General features: G+C 37.1%; 1 protein-coding gene across 2 annotated transcripts in view; it reads left to right on the top strand.

Annotated features, from left to right (window-relative positions):
- DIAPH3 (diaphanous related formin 3) overlaps nt 1-18,337 on the top strand; it is a 272,276-nt gene that overhangs the window by 214,059 nt on the left and 39,880 nt on the right. For both annotated transcript variants that reach the window (XM_086481984.1, XM_086481982.1), the window contains exon 27: nt 394-453. In XM_086481984.1, coding sequence (XP_086338110.1) covers nt 394-453 — 60 coding nt within the window. The remainder of the gene's footprint in view (nt 1-393; nt 454-18,337) is intronic.

Genomic DNA, 18,337 nt, shown 5'->3' with positions numbered 1-18,337 from the left:
ATTAAAAGCGTTATGGGTCAAGTGCTCTAGAATTTAAACACTATTGGGTTTAATTCTTTTTTGTAATGACAGCTTTCAGGGATGTTCAGGCTGTTTTGATTATGTCAGTAGCACTTTGGAGATTAATTTACTGAACTTAGCATAGCCTGATCATTATGACAAGACTCTTTAATACCACCGCATGTACTTTAACATTTTAGGGTTTATAGTTGAATGGGGGAAGTAAAAGTCATCTTGCCCCATAAGTGAATCAAATTATTTCACTGGTATATAACTGTCACTTTACTCCTAGAAATATCTAACTTCTAAATAATTCTGGTTAGAAATGTTGTTACAGTACTTCAATAACTTTCAAAGATGTATTTTATTTCCATTGTTTCCTTGCTTTTGCAGATGTACCACAAAATCTCAGTCCAGCCACACAGCGGCCTGTGCTGAAAGCTTGTAACCATGGTAATGAACCATATTCATGAATTGCGTGCTCTTCATAGCTTAGCTTAGCTTATGTTGTTGATCTGTGCTTTCAAAAGACTGCTGTGATTTTTTCAGTCTTCTACATTAGTGGAATACTGAAACCATATTGGAACCTGCTTTTTAAGAATCACCTGTATATTACATCCTGAAACTATACTTATTGATTACTTTGCAGAGCTTTTCTATCTTTTGTGGGGTTTTTATTCATTTAAAATTCAGTTATGTTTTTAAATGTAGTACTTTTATAATCCTTAAGAACAATTATGCAAGGATTTTATAATGGATTATGGAACTATAATAGAAAGCAGAGATTGCAGAACATTTTAAATGTTACTGTTTATGATATCAAATCAGAGAACTTTTTGCATTCATTCTGTTTTCCTTTGTCGTGGTTTTCTTGATAGTACTGGAATGGTTTAAGCTACTGTTTACCAGTGTAATTAAAAAGTGATTTTGTATCAGCAAAATAATATCAAATTAATCAGTTACTTCATGGCAAAATATTTCTCCAAATTTTGAACATGAGTCTTATACATGTGTTTATTCATAAACTCCTGAACTATCTCTCTGTAATCAGTAAGACTTGCTTATATGTGAAAAGTTACAATGAGGGTGTGGGTGCTTGTTAACTTTGTTTGTTAGACAATGTACAGAATATTATGTTAGCTATGTTTTGATTACACTTGAGGAGTCCAGAGTGGCTGTTTTCAGTGGCTCATGAACAGTGGTCTCAAGAAAAAGTTTGTATATGTGGTACCTCTCTTAAAGCAAAAATTTCATTGAATCTTAAAGAAAAAAAAACAACTTCTTCCTTAGTTTTTTAAGCAGAATGCATTATCCTTTGATATTTAAATGCACTGCGGAGTCTATAAAGCAGATGCCATAAAGTGACTGTGTTAATTATACCTCATATTTAAGTGTTTATTTCTTAAGTGTCTATAGCGAAAAAAAGAACATACAGGATTTGCCATTATTAAACACAAAATGAAAGAAAATAGAACTGGAAGGACAGTTTAAAGGTAATTAATTCACTTATAGGAATTGTCTCCAAGAAGAATCAAGTATATTTGACAGGTGCTGGTCTAGCATATAACATATTGATATTTGAATAATGACTACAGAGAACATCTGAATTTATCCTGTAAGTGTTTCTGCTTCTAAGAACCATTACGTTGAATGTTGCTTCTTTTTGACCCATTCTAGCTAGCTAGCTAGCTGTCTGTGCACAATGTAGTTTTGAGTTTTCAAACTAACTGCAGTTGGACAAACATTAGGGCCATGGTTTATGTTTCGGGTTAAAAACAAACAAACAAACAAAACCCCAAGATTTTGGTTCTGAAAAATCTTAGTCTAATCCAGGGACTGATTTGTACATCAGATGGATCATCGGTACTGAACTTTGAAGTTCAGACATTCGTTGAAGGGAAGAGTAAAAGTAAACTCTTGGATTTTTGTTGTATTTACCAAAGTCAGTTTTTCCATAAATCATTTTTGAGACAATCTGATTCCAAGATATTTTAAATAAATTCAGCTTTTCTTTCACTTGTCATGTTAGCTCAGGAACAGGATAATACAACTGCGAATTTGCTTTTAAGGAATTAATTCATATGGTTTTGATTTGTTGACACTCACAATATCTACATGTTGTATCTTCCGATCTTGAGCACTAAACTTGGTGTAGATTATAGTGAGTTCACTTATCAAAGCCTTTGAGCTTTTTGATAGAAATATATGGTCACTGGTTGCTCCAAATTCAGCTTTGAGGTGAACTTTTTTTTTTTTTTTGCTATTCAAAGTCTGTGTAGTTAAGTTGAGAATTTGCTTTCAATAATTTATTTTGTTATTGAGAAATTGAAAATTATGTAGGTTACATACTGTCTAGAATGAATACTTAGAACTTAAGTATCAAAGTTTATTTTTAGGTAACAATAACCTCACTGAAGTTAACGATATAATGATGAAATTTCTTTAATTTTCTGTTTCTAAGTTCAACAATGTATAATGTCAGGGTTTTTTCAGTATTACCCTCTGTATCTTTTTTCTTGCACTTTATATCTAATATAGATACATGTGCAATAACCTATTCTTTCTATGTCTGTGTGTATAATAAGCGATGAATACTGTATACAGTGGTTTGTTACATGTACACTGTAAAAGCAAGAAATCCATGATTTTGGACCACTTCAGAAAAATTGGGATATGATTAGACAGAAGTGTTGGCTTGGTCTTTCATTGATTTGCTGTTTTTCCCAGACTAAAATTTCAAATGGGTGCTACACTCTGTATCATGGCAAAATAAGCCACTGGCTTACTCTAAGCTAAAAATATGTGGAGACCAATAAAAGTCCTCAAGCAGCAATTCAAACGCTTTCCTTGTTTGCTCCTGTACTGGTTTTGGCTGTTTGGGTTAACTGTTAACTGGTTTGGTTACTGTTTCTTCTGCTAAGACTGATGGGTTCACTTATAGTAGATATACTTCATTAATACACACTGCAAAGTCATACCTAGGATGAACTTCTTTGACTCGTCACGCAGTCAAAAAGAATTACAAGCCATGACTTGAAATGTCTGTCCTCTGAATCATTCAGAGTGTAGCAATCTCTGTTGGACGGATGCCATCAGGTTCTAGCTAATCTCTTCTGTTTCAAAACAAAACAAAACTAAACAGATTAATAAAAACTGATTTAGTCATTATGATTAAAGGTATTTGTCTAAAAAAGTGGAATAGAAATCAGACCCCAGCATAGATGGGAACTAGAAAGTAGGGGCTTCGTGTCTCACAGGCAATGGCAAGGGAGAGAAGTACAGCCAGAAGGCACACTTTCTCCGTAGCTGTAATATAAACAGAGGAAATCGCTTTCACCATTGCCATTGTCATCGTCAGTATGATACTGCTCAAGGTGGCAAACTATCACTTGCTTGTGAGGCTGAGCCAAGCCCTGTGAAAAGAAGTAATACAGAGGAGCAAGCCAATGCTCCTAGAGCATTCTGGCAAACTCTAGAACTGACAACTGAAATTGTTTCCTTTCACTAAATGGACTGCTTAAGAAAATAAAGTAGGAGTAGTAAATTTAGTGGAATGCTAGCCATTGGTTGACCATTTTTCTCTTCGTGATCTGTTGAGCTCCCCAGAAAGCCCTGGTGGTGTTCAGCTGATATTTCTGATTAAAAAGGAGTACTGGTTCTAATGCTGCATCCCAGGGTAGCCTCTTGGGTATGTTATTTATTTTCTGTCCTACTGCACCACTCTTCTGTTATTGAACAGATTTCCTCTTTCTAACATGGTATGTGTTTTTTGTCAAGTTTAAATCTACTCTGTTTCTGTGATCAGAACTGCCAATTGTATTTTTTCTGCTTGTGACAAGGCTCATCAAATCAGATAATTTCTTGCTGAGGAGAAGCCCTGCTGCATAACTACTAGAAGTCATATACATTTAGACTTGCTAGATCTTGTAAATGTTCTAACACCTTAAGAATACAAATAGTTTTCACTATATTTTTGTTGATGTGGATATGATTGGTATATTTATTTTCTTTGTTTCCATTCATGGTGCTTTTTATTTTAAATTAACAACTGCATTACATATATGTTCAAAACTACCTGTTAATGTTACAGTTTGCTTTAACTGCAAAGAACCATAAACTGCAGTAAATATTGTGATATATGCTTTTGCTGTAATTCCCATTCAGAGCACTGTATGACACAAGTAGAGTATTAGTATAGTTTTAGTGTTGTACTTCAGTAAGGTTTTGGTTCAATAGCATCTAACAGGGGAGCTTTTTTATTTTATTTAGGGAGCAGAAGAAAGCACTTAATTTTCAATGATCGTGATTTTGCACATTAGAAGTTCATTTCAAGCAGCTAATAGCTATGGCTGATCTGAGTTTATCAATTATTTACAACATCAGTCAAGGCGTATTTGCAGCTTGCACATTTCTGTCAAGCTAGTTAAGTTCAAATACACATAGCAGCATATCCAAGGCAGCACGGAGCCCACTGCAGCACAGACAGCTGCATTATTCAGTAAGTTTTTGGTCAGGCTTTGCAGCCTGCGTCAAGTTCTCTGCTGCTATGGCTACACATTTATTTGCAGTAACATTAGCCAAGGTAATGTTATCTGGAATGCATGAATACAAATTCAAGATGCAGCTTTGATTGCATATATGTATACCTCAAATGCAGCAGAGAGTGTTTTTCTTTACAAGTAGATTGTATTCAAAATGCTGTAAGTAAAGAAAAGCTATAAAAAAATGGAAGTAAAAAAATAGAGGTTGCTTTTTGTGACTGCAGAGGTTGAAAGAAATCTTTCTGTTGCAATCAGTAATTGGTTTGTGGGCTGTACTTCCAAAGGTAACAATAAGGTCTTGTTTCTATATTCAAATCAAACTTCCTTGGTAAGATATAGTCGTAATTACTATAGCAGTTTGTTCACTAAATCTATAAACAATAGAATAATTTTCATGTCACCTTTCGTCTGAAGCATTTTAAACACCTCTGTGAAATAAAATCCTTGTCAAGCAATGTCATTCTGGTCCAAATTAAGCGTAAGAAAACCCTTTTTTCATGTTTGTTGCGTTTTTTTCATCTCTTGTCTGTAATAGAACTGTCATCTGAGGTTCATATTAGTGTCTCTGCTACCTTATTTTTGACAATCATAGCTGACAATGAACTCAGGCTCATCTTAATTCTTGAAACGGACAGTGCAGCCACTTAGAGTTCACTATTTTGTTTCATCATTGCTGTATATGACAGCAAACTGTGATTGACGTTTCAACCTATTTTTTCCTTATTTTTTACTTAAGTCTTTGTAAGTGCTATCTTTTCCACAACTGTATGTAGTGAAGATTAGGAAGTACCTAACACAGGAGAAACAGTGGAGCATGTGAAGATAACTTTTTACCCAGTACATGTTAGTAGTAAAGATGCATTCTTGAGCACTACCAGTTCTTCACGGTAGATACTGTTTTGAAGGCACTATGCACGTTAGCCTGTTCTTTCTGTATGTGATCTAAAAACATGGGTATTTGTATGTCTGGTGGAGAAAATTTTTGTAAGGCTTTGTGAAGTTTTACTCAATAGAAAAGTTTCCTTGGAGGTAGACTTGCAATATCTGTAGGCACTGTTACAAAATGAAAACATTTAATAGGATTTCTGTTAAAAAAAGCAAAATGTAGTTCCTGGGTGTTGCCATTTTAAGACCAAAGCTTCACTTCAATATTGACTTCATAGGTCAAGTAAAATTGCTGCTTATTCTAACAGAAATAATTCTCCTGAAACCATCTGCACTATTTATAATAGTTTTTTCCTAGAGCAGACAGCAGAGTTCAAAGAAACTGTGACCATAACAGTCAATTTTGCATGTGTGGAAAAAAATATATCCAGACAAGGAAAGTGAGTTTACTAATTTTTATTTGTTTGTTTAGCACTATTTCTGCATTGCCATAGTTGCATGCACATACAGTCTCTCACAGAGATGACTCTGAAGAATTTACATTTCAAAATATCTAGGAATAAAATTAATTTTGATGTGAAGTTTTTAACACGTTTTTCTAGTGATCTTCCTCTCTCGTAATTTAATGTTGGAGTGGAAAAAGTATTGAAGTCAGAAGGAATGATTGCCAGCATGAAGAGTTTTGGATGAAAAATGACAAATTTTGATTTATTTTTTTTTCAGAGCCTTTCCAACAAAGTTAATAAAATCAGCCTTTATAATAAAGACTGACATAGAGAGGTGTAAAACACTCGTTTATTTAATTATTTCTTTTTAAATGCCAAATGCTGCAAAATGGATGCAAGCTCTGTTAAGAAGGGAAAAGGGTACTTCAAATTAATAGTAAATGCATATTAGTACTGTGAGAATATTGGTATAGACAAAAAAAATAGATTTTGTAACTTGCCCTTATTATAAGGTAAACACACATTGTCAACCTCAGTACTACCTGTGTTTAGAAAAGGAGGGGAGGAATTATAATCATACAAAAAGTGTCTGTGTCTGGTTTGTTACTCCTCTAATAAAGTCTTGTAAGATTACCCTTATCAACTCCCACGAGTAAGGTGACACACGTATCCTGTATTCTGGTCTTATCATAAAGAATTATATGTGAACCTAATACAGACAAGAAAGACAACCGAGGTTCTCGAGAGTAGAAATTTTAGGTGCTGCCTTGAGACAAGGTGGATGTTATAATGGAGCTTATTCTCCAGAGTTTTGATAACTTAATGCCTGAAGTGAGACCCTTTGCAGATATCAAATTAAGCACTCAGAAGAGCTAATTGCTTTTGTAAATATCTTGCCAGTGTTCATTGGTACTATTGAATAGGACCGCTTCTCTCAAGGAGGGCAAGGGCGTTTTCTGCAAGATAAGAGCTGTGGCAAAGAGGTGACATTTGAAAGCATTGACACTGTATATTCCATAATTGCACATACAGTAAATGTCAGCTTCATAATCGTCTAGCTAGGTAACCAGATTTCCAAAAGCTACGGCAGGCAAGTTACATATTCAGAGCAGTCATCTGAATATGCATCAGTGGACAATCTTAAATCTGCTAAGGGAGCTGTAAATTACCAACCATTTACCCATATTTGTCTTTTCATTGTTTAGTCACGCAGAACTTCCCGTTCAAAGACAATTACTGAGTTGATCTGTATAGCAAAGAGGTTCTGTCACTTCTCAGAGTACTTTTCAAGTCTCTTCCACATTTGTTAAACAACATTTTAGGTATAAATTTACCAGACTCTTTCACTTCTCTTTTCTGAATGTTAAGAACAAGTAGTATATAAATTCCTGCCTCTTCCTTCAAAGGCTTTAATACTTCTGATCCAAATAGAATAAATGGTGTTATCTACTGTCTGAACAACAGCCATAATGCTCTTTATATTGTTACATGTGTATGTGTGTGTATATATATATATGTTCTTAAAGGACTTGTCTTTCTTTTAAAAAAAAAAAAAAGTGAAATATCAGGTGGGGAAATGTCATCAGCTAGACATTAGAAATTAGTTTTCTCTGGTTAAAAGACTAGGGACAATATCTGAGATGGAAATAGTGTATCAGCCCTGACTAGAGTCTGTTTTGTGACTCAAGTAATGTCTGGTTAATGCAACATTGTTTAGTCAGTAATTCAAAAGATGTAGGGAAAGCACAAAACATTACTCATTAAATTCTTTAAGCACACAATTCATCTTTCTTTGCCATGTAAGTGAATATGTTCCCTTAATGTTGAGAGGTTTTTTCCCTCCTTTGGGAAAATTTAGTTTAGTTTTTTTCCTAAGTGGTTGTTGCAACAGAGCAAAAATGTACAGTGTAAAAGAAATACTGGAGTTATATTTCTGCCTGATTTTTTTTTTTCATTATAAGCCAATGCTCTGCAAATGTACAAATAAAGGACATTAAATAGATGCAGGGAAAACAAGGGTATCCTGCAGCTTCTTCCCTTTGTTGGGGTAGGAACACTTGGAAGCTTTACTTTCGAGTTTTGGACTACTCTAAAAGGAAATTGGCATTTAAGTTGAACCAGAACTGGTAGTTGTGTCTGTAAGTTGCTTGATAAATGCAGTATCATCTTTGTTTCATTCCAAAAATAGATGAGTCTTGTGTATTTCCATCATACATGCCTAAGGCAAAATCTACATCAGTCACTCAGCAAAATAATCAGAAGCCTCAAGAGACTTTTTCTGGGTTGCTCAAACTTAGAGATCGTGAGTGGTAAAGGAAGAAAATACAGGGGGCAAATGCACCTTTCACATGAATGGCAGAAGGAAAGACAATAGCCAGACTTTGCACTGAATAATCTGGAGTAGTGTGAGGTAGTTGGCCTGTAACTCCTCTTTTCCTATGTTGATGTAATTTACAACTCCAGGATAAGAAGCTGTATAGTTGAAGTATTTTCAGGAAAGAATATTTGGACTTTGAAGGCTATTGGGCTAATCAAGAATCTATTCACTTGCAGCATACACTGCGAAAGTACTTTGGTCCTTGTTCTTGCCATGGTAGGGTTTTTTTTTTAAAAAAAAAAAAAGCTTTTTAAAGCAAGATCTTTTTAACCAAACAGGAAAATTACCTGAAGATAATCCAGTTTCCTAGCAGATTTTGCTTCCTCAAGATCTGCAAAAACCAGGATTGTTACAATATACTCTTTTTTTTTTTTTTTTCCTTTGAAAGACTACAACACTGCCTTCTTAGTAGGCATAGTCTTTCTGTTACAATATTTTGTCATAGTATCTTGAAAAGAAGACTTTTTTGTAATGTTGAGGGGTTTTTATTTTATCAGAGTGTTGTGGTTTGAGCCCACCCAGCTGGCAGCAAAGCCCCCACAGCCACTCACTCACCCCTACCCTGTCCCCAGAGGGATGGGGAGGAGAAAATACAACCAAAAAGCTCCAGGGTGGACACAAAGGACAGGGAGGGCTCACTCACCAGTTATGGTCATGGGCAAAAGACAGACTCAACTTGGGGATAACAACATCAATTTAATGAACAACCACCTCCACCAAGGATAATGAGAAATACAACCAGGTCTTAAAAACAGGGAATGGGTGTTACAGCCCGTCCGGCACAAGGTGTCTCTGCTGCTCCTTCCTCCTCAGGGAGAGGGGCCCTCGCAGCCCTCCCCTGCCCCATGGTGAGGTCCCTCTCCCGGCAGACAGCCCTCCACCCACTGCTCCAACGGGAGTCCTTCCCGCGGGGCCGCAGCTCCCCAGAACCGCCCCAGCGCGGGTCCCTCCCGGGGCTGCCGCCCTCCCACCGACGGGCGGCTCCAGCGCGGGCTGCCTCGGAGTCACGGCTGCTTCGGGCCCGGTCCCTGCTCCTCCGGCCTGGGGCCCTCCGCGGGCTGCAGGCCAACCTCTGGGCCACCGCTGATCTCCAGGGGCTGCAGGGGCTCAGCCGCCACCCCACCGTGGGCCGCAGGGGACCCTCTGCTCCGGCACACCTCCCCCTCTCCTTCCTCACTGACCTGGGTGTCCGCAGGGCTGTTTCTCTCCCATCCCCCTCCTCTCCTCTGCTCACCAACAAAGAACTCTCTCAATAGTTTGTTTCACTCTCAAATAGAGTTATTCCCAGAGGTTCTGTTTAGCCTGGCCTTGGTGGGTCCGAATTAGAGGCAGGGGAGCTTCTGGAATCCTCTTACAGGAGCCACCTCTGTAGCCCCCTCCCCTGCTACCAAAACCCTGCCAGACACCAGACCACCACATTGCACCCCTTGCCTCTGGGAATCACATATTTAAGAGTTGTCACACAATCTTCACCAGCTTCACTCACACCAACAAAAGAAGCTTTGGGAAACTTCCCCATACCAACATTACTAGATCATCATCACGTTACCAAACAAAAATGGACAATTTGCACAATCCACCCCTCTCCCAGCACCACAGTTACAACAACAAAAATCTCCAGGGTTATTTTCTTTAATATTACCAAGTCCAGTCCATGTTTTGCCCGCTATCTCTCCCAATTGCTATCCTTATCTCAAATTCCTCTTGCCCCACATTGAACGCCAAACCACCACACAGGGGAAAGAGTTTTTCTCATGCTTTATTTTCTCATGATATTTATCTAACTATATAGAAGAATCAAAGAAAAACTGTTATCTGACCCTAGAAGTTTGACCAGGAAAATGCCTTAGGTTTTAAAAAAATCCAAAAAGTGAGGTTTTAAAAACTAAGAGTGAATTTATTCTACATTATATTCAAACTTACAGTCCTTGATTTTCTTTCTCCTTGTGGCATAGCAAAAAGATAAAATAAGAAATTGAAAAGATAACATCGAGAATACTTAGTGTCATAAACAGGGAAATTGAAGGAAATCTCAGCAGATTTGCTCAGCATGGGCGAATAATTATGCCAGATTTTTTTCTTTTTATCTGTTTTCTTAGGCTTTAAGCCTGTTTCTTTGTATTTGAAAGGAGATGAGTTTACATGCTACGTTACAGTACAGTGCACATACAGATAGTTGAATTAGCTTTGGACAGACTATTTTGTCTACTTGAAACAGCATATATTTTAGGCCAGGAACAAATTTGGCTATTGCAACCCAGATTTGGGGTTTCAAAACAAAATAGGGTATCTGTGTACAGCACCTAATTGAGCTAGGCAGTTTCAGGAGCTGTGTCCAAGAATTTTAAGGCTTGAACCACAGAAATTGATGATTGTTTTCATAGGTTTCTTTTCTTTTTCTAAGAACCAAATTAACTAGTTTAGTAGGTTATGTATTTTTATGTATGCATTTTACTTCAGTCACTGGATTTTTGTGGCAGGAATTATAATCAGCCTTCTCCATTCAATATGAATATTTCAATCGCTAGACTCCATAACATTTGTTATTTATAGTGGAACTTTGTAAGCAGAGAGGCTAATGAACAGAAGGGAACTGTTCAAGAATATGGAAAACATGGTTTAAATCCTCTTCCTGAGGGAATAATGGAATCTGGATGAACCAGGGTTAAACACAGCTGAGTGAGAGTTTTCATTACCTAGGTTGACTTTGGCACCTAAATTTCACTGGTCTTTTCGTTTGGTGACTGAATTTATCAACAGCAGAAGAAATTAGTATCGGAATTGTGTACCGTAACTGAGCAGCAGTGGTTTGAGATACTATAGATGTGTTAGCCAGAAAAATAATTCTTCAGGGTGGAGACTGATGGGATACATTGATCTTCCAATTGTTTTCTCTAGCCTCTGGAGAAGGGATCAAAATACATACTCTAGTAACACATAAAGGCTTCTATTGCTTTTAAAGCTTTGTATAAGTTTGTGGGGGTTTTTTTATTGTGGTCATAATTACATTTGATAATTTATGTTTTTTAGTGTTTTTTTAATTTCAAAAGTAGAGATTCATCCCGAAATACTTTTACTTCAATTCCTTGCCAAAATTGCTTTCTCTTTCCATAAGAACTGTCTTTTGAGAAATTTATCTGAGGACCTATTCTTATTTCAGTGGGTGCATTTTATTGCTGTCATTAGCTGAAAAGGGAGACAATATATTTTTTCTTCTTACATTCTAAAATATAAGTGCTTTCTTTGATCCATCTTTTCCATGAGAAAGCAAACCATATGATGCCTAATCTTTCATCCCACCATCATTAGCTCAAGAATTGGGTGAGTGAATCTAAGGATCACAAACCTGCTGATAACTCATAAACATTACACCAAATTAGGCTGATGGAGGAGCTTGGGGAGGAGCCTGTTAAATTTTGGTCAGTATTTGAAAAAGGATGTAAGATTAAATGAGAACTGTGTCAAGACAAATGTTAGGAGCTGGTAGAGTGCTCTACCCTTTCCTCTGATCCTACATCATTGGAGGGGGACAGGGTGCACTCAATACTGAAGATAAAACGGTAGCTTGAATAGCTGATCTTTAAGTTATTACATTCTGTCCTAAGCCACAAACGATACAAGCTTTTGCAAGTGGAAAAAAAATTAAATTCTCTTACAATGCATATATATAAAATTTACATTAAATTTGGATAGCTAACTTAGTCATGCTTCTAAATTCTTGTACTTTGACACACAGCTCTTTCCCTTTACTATAGAGTATGTTTGTGTAATTTATATTATACTGCTAGCTGCAAGGATAAGTTTTTTGAGTGTACTAATGTTTCATTAGACTGGGTTGAAAGTAAATGAAGCAATACCATGGCTTTAAGTTATGTAGCCTTCCTGGTATGCAAGATAAATTCATAATTTCAGCATAAAGAGTAAATCAGGATTGATGCGTGAGTAGTTGCAAACTCTGTTCTGGCTGTTCAGCACAGAATAAAAAGTACTTGGCTATCAAGGTCGCTTCCAACCCCTAACATTCTGTGATTCCATGATTCTGTGATCAGGTAATCCCTAGTTTTATAATTGTACTGTAGATGGTAGTCTTCCCCTTTCCCTAAGAAATATAAAATCGTTTTAATTCTGTGTGATCCATCATCAGGCAACTACTCAAAAAAATAACGTTCTTAAATGCTCTCAAATGTCCAGTAGCAAAAATAAATGAAGGGCAGAGTGCATTAAGGGATTTCCAGTTGTGTCTCACAGGGCAGAGAAAACTGCTGTGAGAGAGCTCTTGGGATAGCTCCTACTCTTGCTGCCTTTAGCAATAGCTTCCTGACTAATCAGTCTCCAAGCTTACCCCAGTGCTTTAAGTTTGTTATTTCTCCGTTGCCAGCTGCTGACTGAAAACAGGACACAGCCAATTACTCTCCGCTGAGTTTACCCAGACTCTGTTTATCCACCTAACAGCAGTTGCTCTGAGATCGTTTTATTGAAAACTTGTTATGTAGTGATATCTCCTATTATAAAATGTTGGGTTTGTTTCAGTGGGGTCAGAAATGTATGGATCTTACAGACTAAGATTGGGTGTTATATTATTTGGAGTAGTTGCTTCCTATGGAATGGAAAACAAAGTTTGCTGAAGTAGTATTATTTTCTCCCTTTTCCATGTTCCAATGACAGTCAATTAAAAAAAGGTTTGTCTTCATTATTAAAAACTAAGCTGTTCATGGCTGTGCCATTAATTGAGGATACTGCTAACTATATCCTAATTTCTTAGTTTGGGGTCTGATCTTCCTTCATGGATCTTTTTTTCTTCTTTTCTAGTTATTTCTGAAGCCATATGAGTGGTACCTAGTGACAGTTTTTCTTGTTCCCAACCACATCTTGTCGCTTCCTTATTCTAAGCCCATCTTTCTTACTCCTCGATCAGCGCTATAGTACATTCGCACATTCAACAGTACCACTTAGCTGTAGTATATAAAACATTTTACTCCTACTTCAGTCTGTAACTGCAGATTTAGCCTAATAAAAAGGGCGGTTTTGACCTGTACCAGTAAACTATAAAATGTACTGTGACCTAAATAAGAAACTTACTTATAGAGATCTTCTACACTCATATTAGTCATAAAGCTTTGGTAAAGTTGTGCATGTTGAAGGAACTAAGCGACCAGAAAGCTGCAAAGGGACCTCCAGCAACTCTTTTCTGCGAAAGCTATAGTAACACAAAATCAGTATACTTTTGATTATTATTTTTCTAATAACTGAAAGTACAAAGGGATGTCTTAAAAAATGATGGTTCAGCTTGCTTAAGAGAGCTAAATGAGAAGCAGGTCAGCAGTAACTTAAAGTAATGTACTGTCCAAACTTCTTAAAATATATTAAAATTAAATAGCATATTGTTTACATCTGTTTAAAGATCCAGGGGAAAGGTGTCAGGGCGGGGTTCAAACATCATATACTCAGATTTCCCATCCAATACTGTGTGTCACTCAGTCTGGGTTGGCTTAGAAATTGCTATAAGATTCACTTTAAGACCTGCTATCTCTGTAATTGCACTATACAATCCAACAAGGTTTTCCTCATCTGTGTTTCTACAATGCTAGTACATTGGGTAGTTGCAGGGTATTTTCTCTTATACTTTGCTTTTAATTTAGCCCATTTAAAAAAAAAAAAAGACCAAAAAACCGAGAGTTACTTCTTATTTTTAGTTTGAAAATCTTTATTACCTTAGTCTGCATTGACATAGTGATGTTTGCAGTAAGTAATACATTTTTGGAAGTGATAAGAAAACTTATTTGGTCCAGAACACTTCTTAACAAAAATATTAACTGTATTTTATATGGAAATAAAGTTTGACTAAAATTAATCTTCCAAGGTCTAGTTTTGTTGAAGCTAAACTGAATAAGTTAGGGAGAACAATAGAAAAATATGAGAAATTGGAAAGCTCTTTTTAAGCTGCCAATGTGTATGTTAGTAAAGAGCACACTCCACTGCCTTATGCTCTTGGCTTCAGTTGCAGATTTCAGCCTTAATTTTTTTTTTTAGTTATTAACATGGAATTCTCTTTACATCAAATTGTCCACCTTCAAAAACCAAATTGAGTGCAGTAAATTTTTATAATCTGTTCGTTTTCTTGGAATATGATGAGTGTGCTAGTGAATATAAAGCACTTCAAGGTGCTTTATATTCAGAAAACACTGCAGCATTACTGCCCCAAAACAAGATTACTTGCATGAGGTATGCTGGCAAGAACTAGAAAACCTAAAAAAATCTGTTGCCCTTGAATTGTTTCGTTCTGTTGAAGTACAGTGCTTCCCTGTAGTATCAACTTCTGTTGCATGTCTTCGGGTTAAAAAGTTTGGTGGATCTCACACCACATAATATTGAAAGTATCATAATTGGTATTTCAAGTTCTTTTAATATGTTCTTATTTGGTGTATCAAAGAAATTAAAGCTGAGTTTTGAACCTGTGCCATTTTCGGTACATGCTGAAATACCTCCTTTTAATGAAAGTAACATATACTTTAACTGATATTTTACCTTTCACTTGCAAGGAGTTTCTTATCTTTGAGGCAAAGGAGCTGAGTAGTGCAATGTTGGATTTAATATTAGCTCTTATACTTCTATAGAACTGGTGTGTGGAAGTGAACAAATTCACCCAAAGAAAAGTTGAAATATCTTTCGATTTACTCAGTAAATCAGTCCAGGCTTATTAAGTCAACCTAAGAATAGAACTTCTATCAGTTAAACTTTCCACTGGGATTTATGATTGGAGTGCATATAATACCTCATTACTGATCAATGCACGAGAGATGCTCTGTTGTAATTTGTATTCACGGGAAGTATCTGTACTAGTTTTCATTTCGCACTTTTGGAAATAAAATTCCATTAATTATTAGCCAAAAATTGGGTGAACCTTGAAACTCACTGGATCACACTACAGCAATCAAACAGAAGCAGTGATTTTTTCTGGTATACTCTTTATTTCAAAGTTAGGTTTCCAATTAATATTACTTATTTCTTTCTTGTTGATGAGTTACATTTTCAGTAGTTTAAAGAAACAAGAAATATGATGGTCTAACTAATATTATTTACCAAACTAAATTAAAGCTTAAAGCAAGTTAATAAGACTATCTTCCAAAGCAGCAACAAGATAATATGTAAGTTATCCAAGTGCCATCAGCAGCACTTATGGTAAAAATTTGTCTATTTCTTTATCCAAATCAGAGCTTACCTAAGAGTTTGATTTCTGATGCATTAGACAGAATTCTAAGTAGAACTTGGGGCAAGGGGGCTGTTGTTTTAAAGAAAAATTGTTTATGGTTTTTTGCTTATTTGTTTTTAGAAATTGATTGGTTTGTGCCCGTTCCTTGCTACTTTTGAATATGAAAGGGAATAGGGGTATAAATCATTTCACAGAAACAGTGGTGCCAGAAATGAGATTGTGTTTTCTCTTTCAGTGGTCACTTTTTTTAATCTACTCTGATAATAGCATTCTTTATATGTTAAAAAGGAGAGAAAGGAAAGAAAGCACTTATTTTGCAGAAAGAAATCAGTAAAGTATCTTCATTTTTACTCTTTCCCTGAATATAGGAATCTGTCAAAAAAAATGTGGTGGCTGACATAATAGCCAAACTATCTCTTGGAGATTTCAAGTGTACTAGTTTCTTGTGGGGAGTATTTAGTTACTAGCCAATACATTGGCCCTTCTGCATTAACATGAGTCAGCTGAAGGACCATTTATAGCCATTATTCAGAGTGGAGTTTGCATGTGATAAATTCATATGCATTATCAAAATGTAGTGAGTCTAAGATGTTTTAAAAGGTTTAAAAATTCACAGCAGCTTCCTGACTTAAATATGTGGCCCAACAGGAAAAAGCAGCGTGAAGTTCTTCGTTTTGTTTGGGTTAAAAGTTTTGAAGAGTGCTTCTGAAACACTTTATTTACATGTTTTATTTTCTGGTACAATATTTTCAGTTAATTCAAATTCAGCTCAAATTAACAACTCCATGTGCTTTGGGATAATTAAATTACAGTCTCCTCTTATCTTGGCTCAACATGCAGACTATTGCCCAGCCCTATAGCTGCCTTTACTCCACTGGTATAGCAGCTCCGTTATTTAGGAATAAATCTTTTCTTCTCCCCATCAGTTGTTGTGAAAGAAATGTAAACCACCTGTGAAAAAAATTAGCATATTTGGATGGACTTCTTGTGTTTGCTTGTCTGGCTGTATTCCAGGTGTTTTTATGGCTGTGTGAGGGAAGAGGTAAGAAAGGTATTTCAGCTGTTACTGGTTATTAAAATTGACCCGGATATACCATGGGCTGGGAAAGTGTTGGGGGGGGGGGGGGGGGGGGGGCATGTGTGTGTGAAGAAAACCAGATACTTACGAATTAAGGTGGGAAATAAAGCAGGAGGGATGTGATGCCTGGGTGAACAAATAGAGAAGTGATCGTGCCCCTGTACTCAACACTGCTGAGGCCACACCTTGAATACTGGGTGCAGTTCTGGGCCCCTCATTACAAGAAAGTCATTGGGGTGCTGGGGAAGGGCCTGGAGAACAGGTCTTATTTGGAGAAGAGAGGAGAAGAGGCTGAGGGGAGACCTTATCGCTCTCTACAACTACCTGAAAGGAGGTTGTAGTGAGGTGGGTGTTGGCCTCTTCTCCCAAGCAACTAGTGATAGGACAAGAGGAAATGGCCTCAAGTTGTGACAGGGGAGGTTTAGATTGGACATTAGGAAAAATTTCTTTACTGAAAGTGTTATTAAACATTGGAACAGGCTGCCCAGGGAAGTGGTGGAGTCACCACCCCTGGAGGTGTTCAAAAAACATGTTGATGTGGTACTTAGGGACATGGTTTAGTGGGCATGGTGGTGTTGGGTTGACGGTTGGACGTGATGATCTTAGAGATCTCTTCCAACCTAATGATTCTATGATTCTGTTCTGTGATTAGCCCAAGCCATGGCCGACGCGTTGGAGAGCATCATCCATGAGATGCCCCTGCGCTGTCTGGGCGGCCCAGGTTGCCAATGGCAAGGATGGCCACTAGAGCGAGCACCGATTGCTGCCGAGCCCTGCTGGGGCTATGGATGGCAGCGGGTGTTAGCGACCCTCGCGCCCCTTGGCTGGCCAAACGCCTTCGTTCCCGGCTGAAAGGGGCCCAGCCGAAGGCTGCTGATGCGCTTCAAAAGCGGTTGCAGGTTTAGCAAAACTTTCTCGTCATGAGTGTTTCTTTCTGCTGGTTGGCGAAAAGAAGTGATATGCAGGGCTCAAAAGGCAAATTTGGAAAACAAACTAACACTGGTACTACTCCAGGGAAACTAGTGAGGATGCAATTAATTTAGTTTTGGGGTTTTTTTGTATTTATGTGGGAATGCCCATGATTACTAGTAGCCCAGATACTCTAATTGCCTTCCATGAAAAAGGTAAAAATACAAAATTATCCCTTTTAGTTAATGCATAGCAATGAGCTTTGATGGTAGTAACACAGTCATGTATTATTTCTTGCACAAGTGGGCACTATCTGTAGTTTCAAATGTGTATTGTACTTACTCAGCTTTAAATGAAGTTTTTAAGCCATATGTCTACGTACCAGAAAGAATCCTTAAAATAGCCAATTACATTCAAACGTAAAAATTTCATCAAAGCAGGACATCATTTGTGTTTGTTTGTGAAAGGTGAAAAATGGTTCACAGTTAAAACTGGTTCCTGTATTTTCAGGTGACTGAGATTTGTATTACCTTTGTACCACATAGACTGGCTTAAAAGGCAGAATGTTTGTCTTTCTGCTTTTCTTTCCTCTCTGTGCCCGTATATCTATTTATAACATCCAATCCTCTCACTAAATTCTTTTTTTCAACTCTAGGAAAATGATTGAAACTATCAATACCATGAAGGTTTTGTTGTTTAAGTTTGGGTTGGTTTTATTTTTTTTTGGGGGGGGGGGGTGATGCAGAGCGGGAGAGCGGGGTGACAGGGCAGGCATTGTTGTTAAAGTTGTCATGGGATACCCTGAAAGATTTAGGAGAAATGCTAGGCTGAAGATAAATTTGGTAGCTCTTCCTTGAGACTGTCATTGAACAGCAGGCTGGCTGCCATCAA

Source organism: Leptosomus discolor, chromosome 1, assembly GCF_034619465.1.
Source record: "Leptosomus discolor isolate bLepDis1 chromosome 1, bLepDis1.hap2, whole genome shotgun sequence".
Lineage (NCBI taxonomy): Eukaryota > Metazoa > Chordata > Aves > Leptosomiformes > Leptosomidae > Leptosomus > Leptosomus discolor.
This window is presented reverse-complemented; position numbering and strand designations above follow the sequence as displayed.